The 21219-nt window shown below is 49.9% G+C and overlaps 2 protein-coding genes across 2 annotated transcripts; both read left to right on the top strand.

The window, feature by feature from the left end:
* Window positions 1-4385: 4385 nt before the first annotated feature.
* Window positions 4386-16805, top strand: nps12 (nonribosomal peptide synthetase; the record flags this gene model as incomplete). Its single annotated transcript, XM_067653370.1, has 5 exons — window positions 4386-4604; window positions 4669-4962; window positions 5221-11412; window positions 11483-16120; window positions 16191-16805. The coding sequence occupies 5 exons, from the start codon at window positions 4386-4388 to the stop codon at window positions 16803-16805; spliced, it is 11958 nt and encodes a 3985-aa protein (XP_067496063.1).
* Window positions 16806-17191: 386 nt separating this feature from the next.
* On the top strand, window positions 17192-20140 carry nps9 (nonribosomal peptide synthetase). The gene has a single exon (XM_067642148.1). It carries the CDS (start codon window positions 17289-17291, stop codon window positions 19938-19940), a length of 2652 nt encoding a protein of 883 aa, XP_067496064.1. The 5' UTR covers window positions 17192-17288; the 3' UTR covers window positions 19941-20140.
* Window positions 20141-21219: the final 1079 nt, after the last annotated feature.

The following is a 21219-nucleotide window of genomic DNA, read 5'->3' on the forward strand; positions in this document are numbered from 1 at the left end:
TCTCTCAGACGCTGCGTAGAGGATTTTGTTGGGTTACGTGGAGCTGAGAATTAGTAAGAAGTCTAGCTATCCCTTGCAACGTCAAAATGGGTCCTTAGGTTATCGATAAGAACTAACCAATTGGATTAGCTGAATTCGGTACCCGTGCTCAGAAATATGGTGGTCCCAATTGGAGAGGTTCGAATTTGGGCAACGGAGGGCTTAGGANGAGCTATTTTCGCAGTCTTATTTGGAGGGACGTCGCATTGAGTCTTCTGAACAAGGTCTATATTAATTCNAGCACGATTNGAAGGCATGGTGGTGGTGTAATTGATGATTGAATTCTATATAGATACACGCGTTGATTTGAAAACGGTGTTCCCGCACGGACCACCTACTCTAAGGACCCTGACGTTGCAAGGGATAGCCTAAGGGGTCGTTCGGTTGCAATCTGGAGGCCTCAGATTCAGTTTAGAATAGAGTTGATCTGGAGCTCCAATCTGATTCTGAGGCGACTGTGCGGTTCAACTTGACCTCAGCCACAAATTTTTGATGTTCCTCTGACCGCCTAAAAAAAAACGCTAAAACTAGGCGCACTTTACCGTATATAGAATCTGAACTGAAGGTCTTGGCGTCAGTTTGAAAAGGAGCCTCAAGCTCCTTAGGGGTCGTTCGGTTGCAACCTAACGCTTTTGAATCTGAACTGAAAGTCCGGCAGAAAGAACGCGTTCCTTCCCGATTTGACACGCGTCTGTGGCTCTACGGGTCGCACGGACGTGTGCAATCTGAAGCCTTCAGATCAATCTGGAGTTCAAATAAGGGGTCGTTCGGTTGCAAAAGCATCAGATTGAATCTGAACTGAAAGTCCGGCAGAATGAACGCGTTCCTTCCCGATTTGACACGCGTCTGTGGCTCTACGGGTTGCACGGACATGTGCAATCTGAAGCCTTCAGATTCAAATNAGGAGCTCGAAGCTCCTTATTTGAACTGACGCCAAGACCTCAGTTCAGATTCTATATGCGGTAAAGTTGCCAACTTTTTAGTAACTTTTAGCGTGTTTTTTGGGCGGTCAGAGGAACATCAAAAATTTGTGGCTGAAGTCAAGTTGAACTGGAATTCAACCGAACGGTCACCCCAGAATCAGATTGAAGCTCCAGATCAACTATTCTAAAGCCCTCATTCTAATCTAAACTTGCAACCGAACGACCCCTAAGTAATTTCGTTTGAAACAATCTTTTGTTTGATCTGCGTCTTGAAATTCTACTATAATTGGTCTTATAAGCGGCCGCAGCTTACGGAACCGAAAGTTTTACGAAGGGCGGGCGGTTTTGAAATCCGACCAATTTTTATACCGATTAAACATGTAAGCGAAGCTCCTTACGCACCTACAATGTAATTTGAAATATTTGTCGGAATATATGGACAGGAATATATGGACTGGTTACGTAGTCACGTATCTCTGATTAGTCACCCTTATGGTGACTCATCAGCCCCCTACTTAGGCACTGCGATCCTTACGATCCTCTGCTTTCGATACCTATTAGACAAGAATCAATTCAATAGTTAATAGGCCAATCAAGTGCACTTGGGTGATACCGACAATATTAAATCAATGCAAATGCAATGGGCAAGCATGGTACTGAAAGCTAGGTTGCATTCCTTATTCCTTTGGAATATATCTACTATAAACAAGCTGCTCGAAAATCAGGTCTTGCTCTTACAACTATAAAAGATCTAAAGAAGCGTGCTAGTAAGCTTTGCATAGAGTATGAAGAGTGAGGTCTTCCACTGCCCTAGTCAGTATTCTGGACCTAACTCTGCACCCCGGTAGGAATCTATTCCGAATTAAGGGGTCGTTTATGGTTCGACTGGTCTATTCATAAATCGCAATTTATTCATGAACGGTTTTTAAATAACCGCGGGCCTCGGTACAGTGAAAGATCGCCGGGTAGTACTCAAATCCTCGCTATTACATTTAAACTCATTACTCGAAGGAGGTTGAGCTTACTGTGCTAGTCTACTCTGGGTGGTGCTAAGATACCGTCGATCTAGTACCGCCCTCCCACACGCAGACTTGCTTGCCCGCTTAATAGGAAATGTATATCTAAAATTTTGGTAGAGATCTGAAGTTCGTGATAGATTTTTGGTGTTCTAGTTAACGATTTTAGATATTTCTAAGTATGCAAATGGAGCAAACAGGACTATTTAGGTAACCACACCAGCCGCGTGGCTCAAAGCTCTATCGACGCGTCGACGAATACGAAGCTTAGAAGACTCTGCCGCTACCAGTGTAACGGCGCTACCGCACGTTACCTGCCAAATTCTGCCATATTCTGCCGACCTGCGATTGGCCCGCCTAAAGCTAGCGCCTTGGCGGCTCACCCTACATATTTGTTTACATCGGTCCTGGCGACCCCTTTTCCTTCTCTTTAGCTTAGTATCTTCGTAATACAGCATTCTACAAGCTTCGGTTCAGAGGCAATTGTACGAGCCGTAACAACCAGACAATCACCCACTGGCGAACGACCCCATACTCTACTGGTGGCAGGAGCGGGCGACTAAGCCGAAACTCGGACAGATGGCTCTTAATATATTAACTATACCGGCTACAAGCGACGACTGCGAACGGGCGTTTAGTAAAGTTGGTGATCTACTAGAGCCGCGTCGCTCGAAGCCTCGCCCTAATATCATTGCTGCCTTATAGTGTAATCGCATGTCACAGTACGTGCCGACTGTCAAGGTACGAGGTACGAGGTGACTGTATATCATTGACAAACGATGTCGTGTGAGGATCTATGTAGGAGGTGAGGCGATATATATACACGTCGCTCAGGGGTCAGGTCTGTGCTCGTGTCATGACAACACTGAGTCATAACAACGTGTCAGGTCAGTGCCGTGACATCGCAGCTGTTTAAGAATAGGCTTTAAAAGATCTAGTAGATAAGGTAATAAGTTCACTAGGATTAGTATAACTAGTAGCTAACCCTTAGAGTTAATAGTAAGATCTTCCTGCCAAAACCTTCCTACCGAAGCCTTTCTCACCACCATGCCAAGCCTTACGATAGACGCCCTCGGCCACGCAAACTTCCTTATTATGTTATCTCTATGCTATCTTATATTACAATAACTATAAATCGGGGCTGCGGAGGAGCTTTTTGGCCAAATCTGTGGCTCGGAGGCTTAATTTTATATATTACTCCAAAACTTCTATAAAATTAAACAAGCCTTTAAGCAAGCCAAGCAAGCCAGCTTCAGGTGCGAAAAGTCTCAAGCCAGCAAGCTAAGGCTTTCCGGTTTGGCTTGCCTGCTTAATAGCAATTCTACTTACACGACAACAAAGAAGATCGAATATTCAGAAGCAACGACCAGTCCAAGTCTACAATTACAGCGGCTCTGCACTAAGGGGATAACTCTGAAGCTAGAGCTCAAAGTACGATCAGGAGAGACTTCCAGAAATATGAGCTTGTATAATTTGTTATGGGGAATCAAAGGCCGCAACAACTCCACTAACTGCGATAACGAAGCAGACGACGACGTACCATCTCTTAAAAAGATCCTACGTCCCATTTCGCGCTAAGAAATTTCGACAGGAGGAGACTAGACTACTAAAGCTACCTTGCAAGATCTCGATACAAGTGGAAGCTCTGTCGGCCCAAAACAACCAAACTTGGGTAATGGTGTAGGCGACAGCCAGTGCACTCCCTGAGTTATTAGTTAGAGTGTGACAATCGCTACGATTCTAACCGAAGTCGTGCAATCTACTTCTACGACGTCCTTAAGCATTTTCGACATAGAACTAGGTTCCTAGGTCAGCCTCACGGACACCTTCAGGTGCAACCTAGGTTACAGGGTGCGGCTGCAGAAAATATAGTACCTAGGATTTAATCACCCGAGGCCTATCACTAACCGAGGGCTTTGCCTAAAGTGATGCTGGATCTCCGACGGCAAAATCTCCCGCGCGGGCATAAGCTAAGCTTAGCGAGGAGAGGTTAGGTAGCGGATTCAGGTGAAGGTTTTAGAGTTCCCTTCGACATCGACGCATCTTCGTGTTACCATCTCTCATCAACATCGACACATCTTTGACCAATCATCTCTCTTCGACATCAACGCATCTTCGAGCTACCATTCCCTCCTCCAGGATGGTGCTCTCTTTTCTGTCCAAATTTGCTCTACATCATGTGGTGGCAGGAACACGAGCCGCAACCTATACATCTCTTTTTGACCCTTTATGGCACATCCAGGAGATCAGCTTTATGTTTGCTGCTTGTTGCCTTATGAATTGGGCTCTTTTGCCACGAATTTCTAGCTACTTCTTTCCCAGCCAGCGTGCTTCCATCCACTCAAATACAAAGACGCAATGGGATATTCGTGTCGTGTCACTCCTCCAGTCAACCTTCATCGGAGTTATGGCCCTCTGGGTAGTTGTCAATGACAAGGAACTAGCCAACATGACAGGTGTCCGTGAGAGGCTGTGGGGGTACAGCAAGAATGTGGGCATGATCAGTGGGTATTCTATGGGATATTATCTATGGGAATTGGCCACTATGATGCAGAACACTAGATTCTTCAGTGCAGGCATGTTGCTACATTCTGTGTGCGCGTTAGTTCTTTTAATTGTGTTCTATGTATGTGTAAGATATCACCTAAACTCTGTCGGGTGTCTTCAAGGCTGACACATAATGGGTACAGCAACCATTTTTCCACTTCTATACGCCATGGTTTATTCTTTACCACCTTTCTGTTCCATTCCTTCACATTCACTGGTTTTGTGATGTGTTGGATATGACGGGGTCCAATTTACAACTCTGCAATGGCCTTGCATTGCTTTCCATCTTCTTTTGGTCCCGTATAATATGTGGGAACTATCAATCTCTGGCTCTTTACCAAGATCTATGGACCGCCTATTGTAACAATTACTCGCCGCCCCACTTCGACTCTGGTATCGCGCGCCTGTACGACGGAAATTCGTATGATGAATACCAGGTAGGTCTGATGAAATTTGCTAACCGCACAGGTTACGTTCCCCTCTGGTTAACATTATCCGGTTCTCTTGCTATTGCGGCGTTAAATGTTCTGAACTGCTTATGGTTTTACAAATTAATTAAAACCATGAATCGAAGATTTATACTGGCAACGACACAACGCGAGAGAGGTATTAACGGAATTTTGAAGAAAGGGACGGCAAATGCACCCATTCGATTAATAATTGGGTGGGCACGGAAGATAGACACGGTACTACAGTTGTGGTTCGCCGGGGTTCTCCATGTAACAGGCTGTCTCATAGCCCTAGCGAGGAGCATTGCCAAAACATTGCACAATTTCAGGTATATAACAGTACCTATGATTGCAAGGAGGCTCATGGCGGGCTTGAGAGGCACCGCGGCTGAGAAAGAAACACCATCAACAGAGGTGGAGTTCGAGATTCAGAGACTCTGGGCAGATATCCTGGAGATAGACGTCGACGCAATAGGGGTCAATGACAACTTTTTCCAACTTGGTGGAGACTCCATCCAAGCAGTAATGTTGGTAGCTGCAGCGCGAGCACGCGGACTCCAGTTCACTGTTGCAGACGTGTTTGCTACTCCGACAATGTCGGACTTATCATTGCTCACAGCCCAAATTGAGAAACCAGCGAACATTCATCTCATGCCGTTCAAACTCTTAAGTGAGCATGGAGTCGCCGACACCATTCTTGACGAGACCGCTATCTTATGTAACGTACAGAGGGATAGCATTGAAGATTCCTACTCATGCACACCTCTTCAGGAAGCTCTAATGACCCTATCTCTCAGGATGGCTGGTGCATATGTGGCTAGACATCTGATCGAACTGGAATCGGTGCTGGACATAGACCGCTTCCGTGCCGCGTGGGAGACCGTTATGGAGTCCTCACCCATCTTACGCACAAGAATAATACAGTCAAAATCTTGTCGGACGATGCTTCAAGTGGTTGTCAAGGAGCATTCGAGCTGGGCGGTCAGCTCGGACCTGGATGCATACCTGGAAAGCGATAAGCAACTGACTATGGGCTTTGGAGAGCCACTAAACCGATGCGCCATAGTTGAGGATGCTAGCAGTGCCCGACGCTGCCTAGTATGGACGATGCATCACGCCATATACGACGGGTGGTCTCTATCATTGATCGCGAAAAACCTTGTTCAAGTGTATGAAGGCGCAGCGCTACCGAGTCCCACTAAGTTCAACCGCTTTATAGAGTATGTGGTCAACACAAATGGCGATGCAGCGAGAGAATTCTGGCAGTCACAACTGTCCGGATCGCAACCATCAACATTCCCGGCAGTTCCAGATGCGAGGTATCATATAATGGTGGACAGGTTTTACTCGCGCATGATTCCTGTCTCGAAGACCACAAATATGAACATCACTACTCCAACGATAATACGCGCAGCATGGGCACTATTGATGAGCAAGTACGAACAGAGCAACACCGTTGTCATTGGCGTGACTATGGCTGGACGAAATGCGCCGGTGTCTGGCATTGAGGATATCATCGGGCCAACGATCGCAACCATGCCTATCCGTGTAAATATCGACCCTGGTCAAAGGATAGGCACATATTTAGAGGCAATACAAAAACAGTCCACCACCATGATTCCTTTTGAGCAATACGGCCTCCAAAATATCAAAGCACTGAGTGCCGAGACTCAGTCAGCTTGCGAATTCCAGAACCTGCTAGTCATACACCCAACAATTTGGAGAAAGGATATCCGTGGTATTGGGACCGCCAAACTATATTCCAATGAACTTGCGAACGACAAGACATATCCGTTGGTAATGGAGTGTACGATTACTACAGATGGAATCCAGACCATGGCGAGCTTCGACTGTAAAATGGCAGACGAACACCAGATCGGAAGAGTTACGGGGCAATTCGAACACGTGCTGAAGCAGTTGCTGAGCGAGAGCAGTGAAGTTCGGGTTGGAGACGTGAGGACACTCAGCCAGACAGACCAGAGAGACATCTGGGCATGGAACCGCGAGTGCCCTGAGGCTGTAGACGCGTGCGTGCATGAGCTTGTCGCACAACAAGTACTCGCCCGCCCGGACGCGTCGGCCGTCTGCGGGTGGGATGCTAGCTTTAGCTACCGCGAACTCGACGAGCTGTCGACGCGGTTGGCACACCACCTTGTGGGCCTCGGCGTTGGGCCAGAGACGTTCGTGCCGCTGTGCTTCGAAAAGTCGGCCTGGGCGGTCGTGGCAATGCTGGCCGTGCTGAAGGCTGGTGGGGCGTACGTTTCACTAAATCCATCTCATCCTATGAGCCGTAACCAGGACATGATCTGCGAGCTTTCCGCGAGTGTCTTGCTTACCGGGTCATCTTGTCACGAGAAATTTGGCACACTAGTCCCCCATACAATTTGTGTCAGCTGGGCATCGGTTAAGCATCTTCCCACTGTCAAAGGTGCTCTACGTAATGTCGCGAAAGATAATACAGCTTTCATTGTGTTCACTTCTGGAAGCACTGGAAAGCCGAAAGGCATTGTTATGAATCATGGCGCTTTCTGCACTAGTTCCAAAGCACATGCAGCCGCTCTTTGTATCACCCGAGAGTCCCGAGTAATGCAGTTCGCATCATATACTTATGATGTGAGCATGGGCGAGATCTTTACCACACTTATGCATGGGGGTTGTGTGTGTGTTCCATCGGAGGAGGATAGGTTAAACAACTTAGCAAGAGCTATCAATAACATGAACGCCAATTGGTTATTCCTCACGCCGACCGTCGCTGGAATCCTACAACCACCTAGCGTGCCAAGGTTAAAGGTCCTGGTCCTTGGCGGAGAGCATGCTACAACGGATAATGTGAAAACGTGGGCAAATCAAGTTACCCTGATCAATAGCTACGGTCCGGCTGAGTGTGCAATCTGGACGTCATGCACTGCAGGATTAGAAGTTGGCGCCGATCCAGCGAATCTCGGACGTCGCGTGGGCGGTATTCCCTGGGTCGCAGAAGTCAATGACTCTAACAAGCTGAGCCCTATTGGTTGCGTGGGCGAGCTGCTAATCGAGGGCCCTATCCTGGCCCGCGAATACCTGAATAACCAAGAGAAGACCGCGGCGGCCTTTATCGAGGATCCACCATGGGCGGAGCACTTTGGACCGGGTCGGCGAAGACGGTTCTATAAGACAGGGGACCTAGTGCGGTATAACTCGGACGGCACACTGAACTTCATCGGCCGGAAGGACACGCAGGTCAAGCTGCACGGTCAGCGGCTTGAGCCGGGCGAGGTTGAGCACTACCTAACGTCTAATAATCAGGTTTCTAACGCCATGGTTATAATGCCAATGAAAGGGTATTGCCAGGGTCGCCTAGTAGCGGTCATAGCATTCCAAGAATCCACGTTTACATCTAGATCTGGTTCAAAATCGGCGCTAGGGACGATCGGTAACAGGAACTTACAGCTTGTCGACAAGAGTCAGAAGGAGATTGTAGCAATGCAAATAACGCGCATACGCAAGCACCTTTCAAGTCAAATACCAACCTATATGGTGCCGACGCTATGGATAGTAGTGGAGGCCATTCCGCTAACCACGTCAGGCAAGTTGGATCGAGTAAGGGTAGGGAAATGGGTGCAGGAGATGGACGAGGAGATGTACAGCCAAATTGTCGATGTAGAGATTGAGGAGACGATGAGGCCGATGACGACGATGGACCGGCAACTCCAAGACGTTTTAGCTCAAGTGCTCAATCTGCCAGAGGAGCGCATCTCGCTTAACCGGTCCTTCTTGAGTCTTGGAGGAGACTCAATCACTGCAATGCAGGTCGTGTCGCGAGCCCGTGCGAAGGGTATCGCCGTCAAGGTCCAGGACATCCTGCAGAGCCAGACCATCTCGCAGCTAGCGTTAGTAGCTACGACTAGTAACCCGTCATCAATGTTGCAGGGGGACGAGGTTGACACAGTCTTTGACCTGTCGCCTATTCAGCAGATGTACTTTGAGATGGAGGGACAGAACGCGAACCGGTCCAACTACCACTTCAATCAGAGCTTCTTCCTACGCCTTACGCGAGAGGTACTGGCACAAGATCTAGCTCGGGCCATCGAGACGCTGGTCCGGCAACATTCGATGCTCCGGGCACGATTTCGGCGAGCAGAGGATGGCAGATGGGGTCAGCTTATCACCAAAGATGCGGCGGAGTCGTATCGCCTCAGCGTACACGAGGTGACGGGGCAAGGCGAGGTGACGGCGATAATAGCGGCTAGCCAAGCCAGCTTGGACTTCGAGAACGGACCCGTGTTTGCGGCCGACATGTTCAATGTAGCTGACGATGGTCAGCTGCTTTTCTTAGTCGCCCACCATCTAGTAATCGATCTGGTGTCCTGGCGAGTGATCCTGCAGGAAATTGAGGAGATGTTGGAGTCTGGGGCACTGTCGGTTAAGAGATCCTTCCCATTCCAAGCTTGGTGTAAATTGCAGGCGGAACATGCCCAGCAGCATCTAATACCTAGCAAGGTGCTCCCCTTTGATATAGCGCCAGCCGACTACGCCTACTGGGGTATGGCCAATCAAGCTAATGTTTATGGCGATATGGTAAGCGAAAGCTTTACTACTGACGCGGACATGACGTCGACGCTTCTTGGGAGCTGTCACAAGGCCCTTGGAACTGAGCCGGTGGAAGTCTTTGTCGCGACCCTGTTGCACGCCTTCCGGCAGACGTTCATTGACCGGGCGATGCCGACGGTATTCAGTGAGGGGCACGGGCGTGAGCCGTGGGACCAAGAAGTGGATCTATCAGGGACAATTGGCTGGTTCACGACGATGGCCCCCTTGCACGTGCCAGTGTTGGATGGTGCAGATGTGGTGGACATGGTACGACGCACTAAGGACACCCGTAGGAGGCTTCCAGGTAACGGATGGCCCTACTTCACCTCCCGATTCCTAAACATTGAAGGTGCCAAGGCCTTCGGCAGCCACTTTCCAATGGAGATATTGTTTAACTACCTTGGTCGTTATCAGCAGCTTGAGCGAGAGGACGGCCTACTACGGCTGGAGCCACAAGTGGCCGAGGTGGCAGTGCCAGACGTAGGCCAGGGTGTGCAACGTCTTGCCTTGTTCGAGATATCCGTGGTGGTAGTGCAAGGGGTTGCGTATTTCCGCATCGTCTACAACCGGAACATGCAACGTCAGCCTGACGTCGGTCGCTGGATGCGAGCCTGGGAACAGTCGCTCCAGGAAGCCGCTGAGCGCTTATCGCGCATGAGTGTTGAGCGTACACTAAGCGACTTCCCGCTGCTCTCACTGACTTACCCTGGTCTAGATAAGGTGAAGAACGAGCTGCTAAGGGTGGTCGGGGTTGCGAGCTTTGACGACGTCGAGGACATCTACCCGTGCTCACCAATGCAACAGGGTCTTCTTCTCAATCAGATAAGGACGCCTGGGGTATATAAAGTAGCATTTACATTTAAGGTCATCTCGTCACAGCCGAGGGCGCCAGTCGAGGTGGAGAAGCTCCTCCTGGCGTGGCAGAAGGTTGTAGATCGGCACGCGATACTAAGGACCGTGTTCGTAGACAGCGTATCCAAGGAAGGCCTCTTCGATCAGCTCGTCCTTAGGCGTGTTGCAACTAGGACTGTACGAAAAGTGTGTGCAGGTGCCGATACCGAGGCGCTGGCGGCGCTTGGAGAGCAGGAGCCGATGGACTACAGTGAGGCTCGGCCGCCTCACCAGCTTACAGTATGCCAGATGACATCCGGCAAGGTGTTCTGCAAGTTAGAGATCAGTCACGCCATTATTGATGCAACATCAAGGCAGGTGCTGCTCCGCGACCTCAACCTCGCGTATGAGGGCGCACTTCCTAGTAGTCTAGGGATGCTGTACAGCGACTACATTAAGTATGTTCAAGATCGGCCACATGCTATCGCCATGGAATTCTGGAAAGAGTATCTCGCTGGTGTCAAGCCGTGCGTCTTCCCTCTTTCATCTGAAGGGACCATGGAAGCGAGGCAACTAAAATCTATGGATATCGACCTGAATGTAATGCCAGGACGGCTGCGAGCATTCTGCGATAGCACTGGGGTTACAGTTTCTACTGTCCTTAAGACAGTGTGGGCATTGATCCTGCGATGCTATACTGGCTCGGACCAAGTCTGTTTTGGCTACCTTACATCTGGACGAGACGTCGCAGTCGATGGAATCGAGGATGCTATAGGGCCATTCATCAATATGCTGGTGTGCTGTATGGATATGAGGGCGACATCTCAAATGAAACAGCTTATCGAGCAAGTGCAGGTAGACTATCTTGCTGGGCTAGAGCATCAACATTGCTCGTTAGCGCAAATCCAACACGGACTGAATTTATCAGGCAGGCCACTATTCAACACAGCCATGTCTATCCAGCGAATGCCTTCCGATAACGCTGAGCGGCAAACTACTCTCTTATTCCAGGGGGTAGGCGGGCATGATCCGACAGAGGTATGTTTAGAAAATTTCTATTTCCGAGCCTTCTAGCTTTTCTGTAAGTTATGCTGACAATAGATGATAGTATGATATTGTAGTCACTGGTATGACGTCTAACAAAGACGTGAGCATCTCTCTAAGCTATTGGTCGTCAAGCTTGACGGATTGGCAAGCGGTCAACTTGGCTAGTGCATTTGCCAAAGCCTTCCAAAGTGTTTTAGATGGAGATTGGCCCTTAAGCAAGCTGGACCTATTCAGCGATCGCAACTGGAGTCAAGTGTTGAAATGGAACCGCGAGTGCCCTGAGGCTGTAGACGCGTGCGTGCATGAGCTTGTCGCGCAACAAGTACTCGCCCGCCCGGACGCGTCGGCCGTCTGCGGGTGGGATGCCAGCTTCAGCTACCGGGAACTCGACGACCTGTCGACGCGGTTAGCACACCACCTTATGGGCCTCGGTGTCGGACCAGAGACGTTCGTGCCGCTGTGCTTCGAGAAGTCGGCCTGGATGATCGTGGCAATGCTAGCCGTGCTGAAGGCTGGTGGAGCATGTGTTCCTCTAAATCCACAATACCCGATCGGTCGATTACAAGCTATAATCGCTAGCCTTGATGCTGATCTTGTCATCTCTTCACCAAGCAATGCTGTTCTATTTGAAGGGATTGTTAACACAATCGTACCTATTGCCTCTTCGTCCTTGCCTAAGAGATTAATTGCACTTCCTGGTAAAGTGGAGTCGTACCAACCCGCATTCGTGGTTTTCACCTCTGGAAGTACAGGAAAACCTAAAGGCATTGTACTAGAGCATGCAGCTTTCTGCACAAGTGCGCGGGACCATGGGGCAGACATGCGTCTTGGAGTCGACTCACGAGTCTTGCAGTTTGCAGCGTATACCTTCGATGTCAGCCTAGGGGAGATTTTCAGTACGCTCATACATGGTGGCTGTGTTTGTGTACCGTCTGAGGAGGACAGGATGAACGATCTTGCTGGTGTGATCAACCGAATGAACGTCAACTGGGCCTACTTCACGTCATCCGTGGCGAATCTGCTTCGCCCGGCGGATGTGCCAAACCTGAACACTCTCTCCGTTGGTGGTGAAGCTGTCACGCGAGAGGTTGTCACAAGATGGGCTGGTAGCGTATACTTGATCAATATATATGGACCAGCGGAATGCACAATCTGGTCCACCTGTCTCCGGGGACTCAAACGGGACACCTCTCCGGCTAATATCGGACGGGGCGTGGGATCGGTGTCGTGGGTGGTGGACGCGACGAACCACGAGCGGCTAGTGCCTATCGGTTGTGTGGGCGAGCTGCTGATCGAAGGGCCTATCCTGGCCCGTGGATACCTGAATGACTCAGAGAAGACCGCGGCGGCCTTCATCGAGGATCCAGCGTGGGCGGAGCACTTCAGGCCGGGTCGGCGAAGACGGTTCTATAAGACAGGGGACCTAGTGCGGTACAACTCAGACGGCACACTGAACTTTATCGGTCGGAAGGACACGCAGGTCAAGCTGCACGGTCAGCGGCTCGAGCTAGGCGAGGTTGAGCACCACTTGACGTCTAATGATCAGGTTTCTAACACTATGGTCATAATGCCAATGAAAGGGTATTGCCAGGGTCGCCTGGTAGCGATTATAGCATTCCAAGAATCTGCGTTTACATCTAGATCTGATTCGAAATCGACACCAGGGATGATCGGTAATAGGAACTTACAACTTGTGGACAAGAGTCAGAAGGAGATTATACGGATGCAGATAACGCGCATACGCAAGCATCTTTCAAGCCAAATACCAACCTATATGGCGCCGACGCTATGGATAGTAGTGGAGGCCATTCCGCTGACCACATCAGGCAAGTTGGATCGAGCAAGGGTAGGGCAATGGGCGCAAGAGATGGACGAGGAGATGTACAGCCAAATTGTCGATGTAGAGGTTGAGGAGACGATGGGGCCGATGACGACGATGGACCGGCAACTCCAAGACGTTTTAGCTCAAGTGCTCAATCTGCCAGAGGAGCGCATCTCGCTCAACCGGTCCTTCTTAAGTCTTGGAGGAGACTCAATCACTGCAATGCAGGTCGCATCGCGAGCCCGCGCGAAGGGTATCGCCGTCAAGGTCCAGGACATCCTGCAGAGCCAGACCATCTCGCAGCTAGCGTTAGTAGCCACGACTAGTAACCCGTCGTCAATGTTACAGGGGGACGAGGTTGACACAGTCTTTGACCTGTCGCCTATTCAGCAGATGTACTTTGAGATGGAGGGACAGAACGCGAACCGGTTTAACTACCACTTTAACCAGAGCTTCTTCCTACGCCTTACGCGGGAGGTACAGGCGCAAGATTTGGCTCGGGCCATCGAGACGCTGGTCCGGCAACATTCGATGCTCCGGGCACGATTTCGGCGAACAGAGGATGGTAGATGGGGTCAGCTTATCACCAAAGATGCGGCGGAGTCGTATCGCTTTGGCGTACATGAGGTGACCGGGCAAGGTGAGGTGACGGCGACGGTGGCGGCTAGCCAAGCCAGCTTGGACTTCGAGAACGGACCCGTGTTTGCGGCCGACATGTTTAATGTGGCTGGCGATGGTCAGCTGCTTTTCTTAGTCGCCCACCATCTAGTAATCGATCTGGTGTCCTGGCGGGTGATCCTGCAGGAAATTGAGGAGATGTTGGAGTCTGGGGCACTGTCGGCTAAGAGACCCTTCCCATTCCAAGCTTGGTGTAAATTGCAGGCGGAACATGCCCAGCAGCATCTAATACCTAGCAAGGTGCTCCCCTTTGATGTAGCGCCAGCCGACTACGCCTACTGGGGTATGACCAATCAAGCTAATGATTATGGCGATGTGGTGAGCGAAAGCTTTATCGTCGACGCGGACATGACGTCGACGCTTCTTGGGAGCTGTCACAAGGCCCTTGGAACTGAGCCGGTGGAAGTCTTTATCGCGACCCTGTTGCACGCCTTCCGGCAGACGTTTGTTGACCGGGCGATGCCGACAGTATTCAGCGAGGGGCACGGGCGCGAGCCGTGGGGCCAGGAAGTGGATCTATCAGGGACAGTTGGTTGGTTCACGACGATGGCCCCCTTGCACGTGCCAGTGTTGGATGGTGCAGATGTGGTGGACATGGTAAGACGCACTAAGGATACCCGTAGGAGGCTTCCAGGTAACGGATGGTCTTACTTCACCTCCAGATTCCTAAACGTTGAAGGTACCAAGGCCTTCGGGAGCCACTTTCCGATGGAGATATTGTTCAACTACCTTGGTCGTTATCAGCAGCTTGAGCGAGAGGACGGCCTACTACGGCTGGAGCCACAAGCGACCGAGGTGGCAGTGCCAGATGTGGGCCAGGGTGTGCAACGTCTTGCCTTGTTCGAGATATCTGTGGTGGTAGTGCAAGGGGTTGCGTATTTCCGCATCGTCTACAACCGGAACATGCAACGTCAGCCTGACGTCGGTCGCTGGATGCGAGCCTGGGAACAGTCGCTCCAGGAAGCCGCTGAGCGCTTATCGCGCATGGATGTTGAGCGTACACTAAGCGACTTCCCGCTGCTCTTACTGACGTACCCTGGTCTAGATAAGGTGAAGAACGAGCTGCTAAAGGTGGTCGGGGTTGCGAGCTTTGACGACGTTGAGGATATCTACCCGTGCTCACCAATGCAACAGGGTCTTCTTCTCGGTCAGACGAGGACGCCTGGGGTATACCAAGTAGCATTTACATTTGAGGTCATCTCGTCACAGCCGAGGGCGCCAGTCGAGGTGGAGAAGCTCCTCCTGGCGTGGCAGAAGGTGGTGGATCGGCACGCGATACTAAGGACCGTGTTCATAGACAGCGTGTCTAAGGAAGGCCTCTTCGATCAGATTGTCCTTAGGCGTGTTGCAACTAGGACTGTACGAAAGGTGTGTGCAGGTGCCGATACCGAGGCGCTGGCGGCGCTTGGAGAGCAGGAGCCGATGGACTACAGTGAGGCTCGGCCGCCTCACCAGCTTACAGTGTGCCAGACGATATCCGGCAAGGTGTTCTGCAAGTTAGAGATCAGTCACACCATCATTGATGCGACATCAAGGCAGGTGCTGCTCCGCGACCTCAACCTCGCGTATGAGGGAGCACTTCCTAATAGTCTAGGGATGCTGTACAGTGACTATATCAAGTACGTTCAAGATCGGCCGCATGCTATCGCCATGGAATTCTGGAAAGAGTATCTCGCTGGTGTCAAGCCGTGCGTCTTCCCTCTCTTATCTGAAGGGACTATGGAAGCGAGGCAACTAAAATCCATGGATATCGACCTGAATGTGATGCCAGGACGGGTGCGGGCATTCTGTAATAGCACTGGGGTTACAGTTTCCACTGTCCTTAAGACAGTGTGGGCATTGATCCTGCGATGCTATACTGGCTCGGATCAAGTCTGCTTTGGCTACCTTACATCTGGGCGAGACGTCGCAGTTGATGGAATCGAGGATGCTATAGGGCCATTCATCAATATGCTGGTGTGCTGTATGGATATGAGGGCGACATCTCAACTAAAACAGCTTATCGAGCAAGTGCAGGCAGACTATCTCGCTGGGCTAGAGCATCAACATTGCTCGTTAGCGCAAATCCAACGCGGACTGAACTTATCGGGTAGGCCACTATTTAACACAGCCATGTCTATCCAGCGAATGCCTTCCGATAACGCTGAGCGGCAAACTACTCTCTTATTCCAGGGGGTAAGCGGGTATGATCCGACAGAGGTACGTTTAGAAAAATTATATTTCCGAGCCTTCTGGTTTTCCTGTAAGTTATGCTGATAATAGATGACAGTATGATATTGTGGTCACTGGTGTAGCGTCTGACAGAGACGTGAGCATCTCTCTAAGCTATTGGTCGTCAAGCTTAACGGATTGGCAAGCGGTTAACTTAGCTAGTGCATTTGCTAAAGCCTTCCAAAGTGTTTTAGATGGAGATAGGCCCTTAAGCAAGCTAGACCTATTCAGCGATCGAAACTGGAGTCAAGTGTTGAAATGGAACCGCAAGTGTCCTGAGGCTGTAGACGCGTGCGTGCATGAACTTGTCGCGCAACAAGTTCTCGCCCGCCCGGACGCGTCGGCCGTCTGCGGGTGGGATGCCAGCTTCAGCTACCGGGAACTCGACGAGCTGTCGACTCGGTTGGCACACCACCTTGTGGGCCTCGGCGTCGGGCCAGAGATGTTCGTGCCGCTGTGCTTCGAGAAGTCGGCCTGGGCGATCGTGGCAATGCTGGCCGTGCTGAAGGCTGGTGGGGCGTACGTTTCACTAAATCCATCTCATCCTATGAGCCGTAACCAGGACATGATCTGCGAGCTTTCCGCGAGTGTCTTGCTTACCGGGTCATCTTGTCACGAGAAATTTGGCACACTAGTCCCCCCATACAATTTGTGTCAGCTGGGCATCGGTTAAGCATCTTCCCACTGTCAAAGGTGCTCTACGTAATGTCGCGAAAGACAATACAGCTTTCATTGTTTTCACTTCTGGAAGCACTGGAAAGCCGAAAGGCATTGTTATGAATCATGGCGCTTTCTGCACTAGTTCAAAGCACATGCAGCCGCTCTTTGTATCACCCCGAGAGCCCGAGTAATGCATTCCATCATATACTTATGATGTGAGCATGGGCGAGATCTTTACCACACTTATGCATGGGGTTGTGTGTGTGTTCCATCGGAGAGATAGGTTAAACAACTTAGCAAGAGCTATCAAAACATGAACGCCAATTGTTATTCTCACGCCGACCCGTCGGCTGGAACCTACCAACCACCTACGTGCCAAGGTTAAAAGGTCCTGGTCCTTGGCGGAGAGCATGCTACAACGGAAATGGAAAACGTGGGCAAATCAAGTTACCCTGATCAATAGCTACGGTCCGGCTGAGTGTGCAATCTGGACGTCATGCACTGCAGATTAGAAGGCGCCGATCCAGCGAATCTCGGACGTCGCGTGGGCGGTATTCCCTGGGTCGCAGAAGTCAATGACTCTAACAAGCTGAGCCCTATTGGTTGCGTAGGTGAGCTGCTGATCGAGGGGCCCATCCTGGCCCGCGGATACCTGAATGACCAAAAGAAGACCGCGGCGGCCTTTATCGAGGATCCATCATGGGCGGAGCACTTTAGACCGGGTCGGCGAAGACGGTTCTATAAGACAGGGGACCTGGTGCGGTACAACTCGGACGGCACACTGAACTTCATCGGCCGGAAGGATACGCAGGTCAAGCTGCACGGTCAGCGGCTCGAGCTGGGCGAGGTTGAGCACTACCTGAAGAGCCTGGCGCCCAGCGACTGGCAGGTTACTGTGGAAATGATCCAGCCAGCCTCCTGTGAGGGAGATCCGATCCTGGCGGGATTTGTCTGCGTTAGAGACAAGCCGTACGACATCGCTGATACGGATCTGGCTTTATCTACGATAGGCACGATCCATGAGAAGTTACTGGAGCTGGAAATCGCTTTGGCTGCACAATTACCGTCGTACATGGTTCCGGCCGCGTACATTCCCCTTCAGCATCTGCCTCTGACGAGCTCTGGCAAGACCGATCGACAAAAGCTGCGACAGCTAGGTAGCCGGCTAACCGCGGAACAGTTGGTGGCGTGCTTGGTAGGCGAGCGAACAAAGCGACCACCATCAACAGAGATAGAGGTGACGCTGCAGCAGCTTTGGGCTGACGTGTTGCATCTGGAGCCGAGCTCGATTGGAGCTGATGACAGCTTCTTCCGTCTCGGAGGGGACTCAATTAAGGCTATGCGTCTTGTGGCAGCTGCTCGTGGAAATAAGGTGTTCCTCAATGTGGCGGACGTTCTTCTCAAGCCAAGACTATGGGAACTGGCGCTCCTGGCCGGTGACAACGAGCAGTGCAACAACAACCTGAAGGCGCAGCAAGCCAGCCTGTCAGCTTTTACCTCGATCGATAACCAACTCAAACAATCTTTGAACAATGCAGCTTGTGCTCAGGCATTTGTCAGTAATGCCGAGGTGGAGGAAATATTTGAAGCAACTAGCCACCAAATATTTGCCGTAACTACTGGTCTTCTGAAATCCCGTGGCTCCACCAATTATTTCACGTTCAAATTCGATTCTACCGTGGATAAATCAGACCTGGAACGTGCTTGCCGCCGGCTTGTTGAGCATCACCAGATCCTCCGCACGGTTTTCATTGTACACCACCGAAGGGTTTTTCAAGTCGTTCTGCGTTCGCCACGGGTTGAGTTTGATCAATACAAGCGTTGTAGTCGAGATGAAGAGGTTATCTGCGAGCTTATTGATAAGGATAAGGCACAAGACGTGAAATTGGGGCAATTGATGGTCCGATTTATGTATGTGGACTACGGGACAGAAGGCTCATGCCTGATATTCCGAATGTCGCATGCCCAGTATGATGGTGTTTGCCTACCGACCATCTGCAAAGACCTCAAGGCTGCATACATGGGCGAAGAGCTGTCAAAAGGTCTAAGTTTTGTACACTTCGTTAGTGCGATGAGAAGAGCACAGACAGCTGAGGCTGAAGCATTTTGGACTGGTCGTCTCGAGGGATCCTCAATGACTCAGTTTCTTTCACGATCCGAACCACCCTTGGGAAACGACTCGATTCGTTTTATTTCACGAGCAATCCCTTTAGTATCATTGAACACCTACGGCGTAACGCTTGCATCCGTTTTCAAGACAGCTTGGGCACTTATTTTAGCTGGGCTCTCGGGACGGAAAGACGTTGTTTTTGGTCATGTGGTATCAGGCAGAAACCTCCCGCTCCAGGACATTGACAGCATTGTCGGAGACTGTGTCAATTGTATCCCCGTACGGGTTGAAATCGGTTCCACAACTGTTTTGGATCTTCTAAAACAAGTTCAGGAAGAATACCTATCATCTATTCCTTTCGAGTCGCTAAGCCTGGGAGAGATTGTCGAAAAGTGCACCAATTGGCCTCGTGCTACTCGATTCAGTTCCATTATACAACACCAGAATCTAGATGAGGTCGTGGAGTCTCTTTCATTTGGAAATGCGACTTGTACTGTTGGACCTGTAAATACGCCCGCGTATGCCTCGGATATTTTTATGGTTTCGAATCCTAGGGGCTCGGAAATAGAAGTCTCTCTGACTTGGAATGACGAATTTATTACTCAAAATTTTGCTGAAGGCATACTTGAGATGTTACGTCTTACGGTCCTTGAGATCGTGTTGGATCCCTACAGACGCGTTTCGTCCCTATCGTCTTCGATTGGACTCAGCACATGCATACCATTTTCTGTTGAGTGCAATAATGGCGAACCGACGTCATCATCTCATACTAGCCAGCTCACGAACTTGGCGTCTACAAAGTTGATTGTCAACCGTGCATGGAGCTTCGCAATGGACAGTAGAGATGGAATTTCAGCCAAATACAAGGATACAAATGACACGCTATTTTTTGATACCTGGGAGGAAGTTATCATAGCTGCTCGATTCGTCGAGTTCTATAATCTTGAGGGGATTAGCGTGACTATGGAGGAAATCATCGAACACCCTACAATAAATCTCCAGCGCTTACTGGTTGAAAGCAGAATAGGGGCGCTTTAATTTTCGATTTCGCGATTCATTACTCTTGGGTCGCTTGGTACTACCAGATACAGTAGTTGTTTGTTATTTTGGATTAAATGCATGGCATGTGGAAATTGGGATTGATATTTAGTTGTCATCTATAATACATACCTTCAAAACAGCCAGAGGTGGATCATCAGAAATGCCTCTACTGTCCCTGTGGGGAGGCGTTCCCCGGTTTGAATTCACCCCATGTTTCATTTCTTACGACTTCCGAACTCTAGAGTCAAAGGGCACGTCGGATTTTATCGACTGACGATGCTTATTTACAGCAGCTACTGGTGAACGACGATCAGTGTTACGGCTCGTACAAATGCCTCTGAACCGAAGCTTGTAGAATGCTGTATTACGAAGATACTAAGCTAAAGAGAAGGAAAAGGGGTCGCCAGGACCGATGTAAACAAATATGTAGGGTGAGCCGCCAAGGCGCTAGCTTTAGGCGGGCCAATCGCAGGTCGGCAGAATATGGCAGAATTTGGCAGGTAACGTGCAATAGCGCCGTTACAAAGTGGCTACCATAGAGCTCGTGAGCTTGCTGTGAGACGCAGGGACTCTGTATGGGATGTGACAGATCAAGCTCGCCGAAAACAGGCGGAATGGTGGTAGAGGGATTAATTGACGTCTCTTCGCGCCAATGCTGTGTCAGTCAGCAAAACTACCATGTTAGTTCAAAACTTCGTAAGCAAACGTACCTGCTCGGGAGGAAGAGGAAAAGTGGAGAGTGGGGATGATGCTACATGTTTCGTTGGCGATGATTGTGAAGATATATGGCAAACAGGAACAGCTGATTGGTTAAAAGTATGGGCCACCTCGTGCACGGTACCAATATTACTCCACTAAAATATTCATAACTTAAGAACTACTATAGTTATTTCTATAAAAATTGAAATATAGCTTATAAAATAGTAAATTAAGCTTTTTAGAAAAATTTAAATGTTAAATTTAAAGCTATTAGACGGGAGGCCACCTCGGTTTAAGATAGTTACCTGGTTGATTCTGCCAGTAGTCATATGCTTGTCTCAAAGATTAAGCCATGCATGTCTAAGTATAAGCAATCTATACGGTGAAACTGCGAATGGCTCATTAAATCAGTTATCGTTTATTTGATAGTACCTTACTACTTGGATAACCGTGGTAATTCTAGAGCTAATACATGCTGAAAACCCCGACTTCGGGAGGGGTGTATTTATTAGATAAAAAACCAACGCCCTTCGGGGCTTCTTGGTGATTCATGATAACTTAACGAATCGCATGGCCT

This window comes from Cenococcum geophilum, assembly GCF_001692895.1.
Source record: "Cenococcum geophilum 1.58 unplaced genomic scaffold K441scaffold_134, whole genome shotgun sequence".
NCBI lineage: Eukaryota > Fungi > Ascomycota > Dothideomycetes > Gloniales > Gloniaceae > Cenococcum > Cenococcum geophilum.